Source organism: Cynocephalus volans, chromosome 2, assembly GCF_027409185.1.
Source record: "Cynocephalus volans isolate mCynVol1 chromosome 2, mCynVol1.pri, whole genome shotgun sequence".
NCBI lineage: Eukaryota > Metazoa > Chordata > Mammalia > Dermoptera > Cynocephalidae > Cynocephalus > Cynocephalus volans.
The window spans coordinates 39621183-39627322 of NC_084461.1; the positions used below are offsets into that span (position 1 = coordinate 39621183).

The following is a 6140-nucleotide window of genomic DNA, read 5'->3' on the forward strand; positions in this document are numbered from 1 at the left end:
ATTATGGATCGACTTACCCCTTCCATTTTGCTCTGTAGGAGCATGCTTTTAGTTCTTAGCTCAGTCCTTGTGAGAAGCAGGATTGTTATTTGGGCTTTTGTGCTGCAACTTTCTGATGTACTTTACTCTAAAGTGATAGAAATCATCATACCATTTCCCTACTCAACCACATTTATCTTAGGATTTGTAGTGGAAGCTCATTCACTAAGTTTGTTCTCTGTAGCACATTCATAGAAAGACGCTTATTTTTCTGACTAGAAATGTTATCCATAGTCTTTATAGAGAAAAGCATTAACTAAAAAGATAATGTAATCTTTTCATTTAGACATAAACCATGGTTAATATAACTTTTTCTCTAATGGATATGAGTATGGAAGACTTTAAAAATTAAAATGAATATAATGTAAACACATTTAAAAATACTGCTTGTGTATTTTAAAAGTCTCTGTACTAAGGAATTAGTTATGGTACATGTCTTGTTCAAAGTTAGGAAAGGGCAATGTTTGTGTGCTTCACAGGTCCTAGCCAGGTCTATTAAATACACTCATTTCATCTTTGGTTCTCAGGTCATTGTTATGAAGAGGTCTTTAGGTGTTGGCTATGCTGCAGTGGACAATCCAATCTTCTACAAACCTAACACAGCCATGCTTCTAGGTGATGCCAAGAAGACATGTGATGCGCTACAAGCGAAAGTTAGAGAATCCTATCAGAAGTAAATATTAGAGATCAAGCCATTGTCTGTGAAGCCACCTCTTCAGTTGTGGGAACAGGAAAATAAATTGTTAGGTATACTTGGCTTATAAACATTTGTAGCAAAGCTCTTGGAAGAAAAGGAAGACTGAAGAAAGCAACACAAATAAAGGGAGATTTTTTTCAAGAGCAGTGATCCCTCGATTTTAAAAAAAGATTGAAAATTCTAAATGTCTCTTTGTGCATATTTTTTGTGTTATGAATCAAAAATATTTTATAAAAAGAGAAAAAATAGTCTAATTTTAGATGTAATCCCCTTGGATTTTTTATTCCTCCTCAGTAACCAGAAATGTTTTAAGAAATTAAGTGTTTAGGATTTCAGGGCTTATATTATACATGGGTCTGAAAAATCTGACACAGTGTAAACATTGTAGGCATCTGCATTTATGTTTTTCCAACAAATGTGACTATTTTGAAACTTTTATCAGTTCTTGAGCTGTCCCCTTGCAATTTAGCCATAGTCTGAATTGACCATATCAAATAGGTTTCAATTTTTCAAACTGTATTTCAGATGCTAGATTTCAAGGGTATATTTTCTCACTGATATTTTAATACGTTAAAGGACTAGATAATCTTCCGGAGATTCTGGAAACAAATCATTTGCTTTATATGTTTCATTAGAACACCAGTGAAACATATAACTTGAAATTAGTTGTATTTTTGAAAACCCCTTTTCCAGTCGGAGAGCTCTTTAATCTTAATCAGTTTTATAATGTGTAGTACTATATTAAATGTACTCGAGTGGAATTCAACTATTTGACTAATAAAATGAGTTCATCATGTTTGCAAGTGAAGTAGCAATTTTCTCTGGTGACAAAAGGCTAAAATCTAATAGTTCTGCCTGTTATTAACATTGGGGAAGGACCTGCCACTATGAAATAGATGAAATTAATTTGTCTTAACTGTTTATAAGACTGAATTTCTTTTCAAATCAGAGTGTGTTTTGAGGTCTTATGTAATTGATGACATTTGAGAAAAATGGTGGAACTGTTTTTAGTTACCTCTGTTTAAGCAAAAGTAAAAATAATGTATTTTTATAATAGACATCTAGATTTTCCTCGTGACTTTACTATTGTGCCAAAACCTCTAAATATAGGTGGATATGTAATGAATACTTAGAAAATCTGTCTCTATATGTAATTAATTTGGTACTAAGTTTTTAAAACAGTTATTAACTCATAAAAAGCTATCTCTAAACCAGAAAAAGAAATAAGTGGTACAAAATATTTTGCTGTAATGCTTGTGTTTATTGAGTTTATAATGTGTAGCATCTGCTGGTTAGGAAATCAATTACTGTTTTGCTGTCCCTGAGATTAATGTGTGTGTGTGCGCGCGTGCGCGTGTGCATGCATGCATGTATGTGTGCGTGTGTGTGTATGTGTTTTAAAGCAGGAAACACTCCTTTTACTTTTTAAGTGATAAATGTAATTTGTTAATGGATTTTTAGGTCACTAGTAACCTCAGGACTGAATTTTATTGTGGAAGTTCTATTAGAAGAAAGTAAACAGTATCTTTATGTCTTTTTCTCTCTCAAAGTAGTTGTAGGATATATCTGGAAAGTAGCTACTTGGTTTTTAAAAAGATAGTTCTTGCATTTATTTTAAACTAAAAATAATCATACTTGGATTTATTACTTCATTTTTGTCATTTATAGTAAATTTTTCCCTGTATACGTATTTATTTAGTACAATCTTATTGTTTGATACTTACAATCCTTTGTTATCCAATTGTGTTAATTGAATTGAAAATTCACCCTCCAGTTGGTTTTATTTTACTTTATTGGTTAGGATATTTAAATAATTTTTTGATATATGATTTCTTAAATTGATACTGGAAAAGGTTGGTGAACTGGGATTATTAATTATGGCAGAGTCTAAAAACAACAAAAATTATTTTCATACATCCTATTTTGTTATTCCTCCTTTTCTGATAAGTCATACAACTGGTAGATATGACCTATTTTATTTTTGTATTATTCACTAAATCATTTTTTGATATCCAACTATAAATAATTTTTTTAAAAAATTTATTGTATCCTACAGCCTGTCACCATAAAAAAAAGTTTGGGTAGTGAAATGCTAATGTTAATATGTCTTTTAGGCCTTATTAACCACCTTTTATTTTCTCTTGTCTTAAATTGGGAGTTTGTGTTTAAATTACTCATCTAAGTAAAAGATGTATATAAGTGAATGTATAAATTTTTATTTATAAATGTTTATATCTCTCTATGTATCTATCTGATTGGACAGTTTTCTGACATGAAGAATCTCCTCATTTTATATACTTTTTTCCTTGGGATTAGAATAGAGAGGACTAATCTCTTCATGCCGTAGGCTTTCAGCCCCTTTAATGAGTCAGGGAATATCAGTTAAGTATTTGGTAATGAATCTGGAAAGTGGGCCTTGGCCTTTTGGATTCCACCCAGGTCATGACCCTAACTTTTATATGTTGCTGTATTTGCTCATCCAACACAAATATGGAATATATTATGTATCAGTCAACTTTAGGGTTTAGTTCAATTTATCTGATCCCAAAGCTTTATTCTGTATAATTAATAACTCATAACCCATATGTTCACCTTAGAGGTAAATTTTCTAGTCCCCAAAGACATAAGTATTGTGAATTAAAGCATTTTAGTGTTGGAAAGTTGGACAGCTCATACCTGTATAGCTAGTGAGAATAGTTCAAGTATCTAATTTATGGCTCTTGCCAGTTTTTGAGAGCCTTTGTAAACACATATTATTGGGTCAGAGTGGTAAAAAAAAATAGCCAAAACCCTTCACTCCAGTGGCAGTGACTTGCATAATCCAAGATTTAGATTCTTAAAGGAAAGAAGAATTAGGTTAATTGATTAACAAGGAGGAGAAAAACAACTTGCTTATGTGAAACTTTTAAAGTTTTGGTTTAGTAGTAAAGCAGCAGAAATGTTCACTTGAATTTTGAAGCACTCAAACTTTTATTTCTTAGAAGTTATGTTTTGGGATAATGAGTGAACTGTTTCCTTTACTATTAAGTGATTATAGATATTTAACATGATGTGTATTGTAATTCTGGATGGAAATCTTTTGGATGCCGGCAACATAGTGATGTATATGATGAGATAGTAAATAGAGCAACGAATATTTGAAACTCTTATATATAATGATTAAGGTAGTAGTGGAAAAAATAGATATAGTAGATAATTTATTTGGGGGAATAGTGGGAAATCATATTTTTGATAGGGAGAGAAAGCTTGGTTTGATTATGGAAAACCTTAAAAGTTGAGACCCTAAGTAGTGGGGAGATATTATACCTTATTGTATTAATTAAGACATACAACTACCTTGTTCTATATATAATATTTCTTCTTCATATTTTATCAAAGATTACTACCTTTAACTTTGCTTTCCAGTTCTTGCCATAAGCATTTTTTCTTTTTAAAGACAGTTTATTCATTTTTTTTTTTTTTTGGATCGGTAAGGGGATCGCAACCCTCAGCATGGTGTAGTCTGCACCACGCTCAGCCAGTGACTGAGTGCACCAGCCATCCCTATATAGGATCCGAACCCGCGGCCTCGGCGCTCCCAGCGCTGCACTCTCCCGAGTGAGCCACAGCGCCAGCCCGCCATAAGTATATTTGTGAAGAATAATGCCAATGGAAACATGCCTAAAGGATGTGGAGTTCAGTTTGCCCCTGGATATTTCATACTTAAGCCACAGACCAAACCAAACCTTCAGAGAGCTAGGTACTTCAGCTTCATTTTTTGGGTTCTTGTGAAAAAGAAAGACATGAAGGCATTAGAATGGAGAGTAACAGTGATCCCACTTGTCTGTGAATTCAGGGGGCAAGTACACACGGCAGCAATAGAATGGTGGGGAGAAGTGGCTGTCATGGACTTTGAGAAGAATTGAGGAGAGGATGTAGATTTGGGGAATGCATGTGACACTTAGGATGATGGTGGCTAGTTCCTGTCCCCCACAGTGGAGATAAGTGAAAAGGGAAGTGAGAGCTCAGAGCAGGGGTTTGGGAGTGCTAAAAATTCCCCTATTTATTTATTTATTTATTTTTTTCTTTAACATCTTGTTCTTTCAAAGAATTGATATTTATATAGGCTGTGAATTAAAGACAAAGACTGATGTGAATGTTTAAAAGATATATATGCATATATTTTTAGAGGGAAGTGAAAATTCCCCTATTTAAGGATGGAATATGATCAAATAAACTCTCATCTTCCTGTTGCATTTGCGATGATGAAAAACACACAGCAGCAATATGATATGATTTAGAGAACAGTAAAAACCCTTGGAAAAGGACCATTTAGTAACTGAAATGAGGCCATTAAAAAAACTTCATTTTTGGCTTACTATAGGAAAAGCAGAACTTGGAAATGTCTACAGTAAGGTATAGAACTAAATTCAGCCAGTGAAATTTTATCTAAACCAGTTCTTTTTGGAACTGATGTTCCAAAAGCCAGTGAATTTTTATCAGCCAACCTTGTCCAGTTGTTTTCTGTTTTGTCTTTCTCCCAGTTAGGGAGTGTACTTTTCACAAGAATAAAGTGCTTACCACTAGTAGAGCAGGATCCTGTGCCTGGTTAATTCTCTTCATACCTTGTGATTCTAGTCCCCTACTACACACACAGAGGTTAGAACTGTAAGTCCATGTCTAAAAGTCTCCGGAGAGATCAGAGATTGTGGGATTAAATAACTCCTTTGTGCTATGTAAGGAGGGAGATGATTTCTTCTCAAGAGGGATGAAACAGAATGTCGTGGCTCTACAATGTTTGGTCACTAGTCTCTGAGTTTAATGGACACTATGCTTCAGAAATCACTCCTTCAAGAAAGGGCTTTTTAAAGCTTTCAAGGCTTTACTCATTCATGGAAAATTTTTGTGCTTGCAAATTATAGCTAGCTCTGTGGTTTTGTCCCATTGGGATATATATGGGCCTGGAAGCTTAGACAAATTTCAGGTTCACAGCCCTGTGTCTGATTGGGAATAACTGCTTCATTAGCATTAGGTATAATTATAGTAACTTAGAAACATGGTCTTATAAAGATTAGAATCATCATTGTGAGACCAATAGAACATTCAAAGACTATAACCGAAAATCTTATGTGCATACATACCATATACATAAGGATTTCAGAGTATACTGGCTTTGGTCCTTGCTGTAATACGTCTGACTTGGGATACTGTCTGTTCAGAAACATCAAAGGGTGGATTTTAGTTATGAACCCAGTATGAGCGTTTGGATAGTGGCATCACTATGAAAGGTGTTCTCATTTTCTACATAGTGAATCATTTTTGGTCATCCTTATATTTCTAGAGTATCACATCTTGATCAATTAAGTGCAAAGGCATGTGTGTATGAGTATGTATGTATGTGTGCATGTATATATATGTATGTGTA

At 33.8% G+C, this 6140-nt stretch overlaps 1 protein-coding gene across 3 annotated transcripts in view; it reads left to right on the forward strand.

The window, feature by feature from the left end:
* Positions 1-1539, forward strand: part of NNT (nicotinamide nucleotide transhydrogenase) — a 117512-nt gene extending 115973 nt beyond the window's left edge. For all 3 annotated transcript variants that reach the window (XM_063084222.1, XM_063084217.1, XM_063084212.1), the window contains exon 22: positions 567-1539. In XM_063084222.1, coding sequence (XP_062940292.1) covers positions 567-716 — 150 coding nt within the window. In that variant the 3' untranslated portion in view covers positions 717-1539. The remainder of the gene's footprint in view (positions 1-566) is intronic.
* The last annotated feature ends 4601 nt before the right edge of the window (positions 1540-6140 follow it).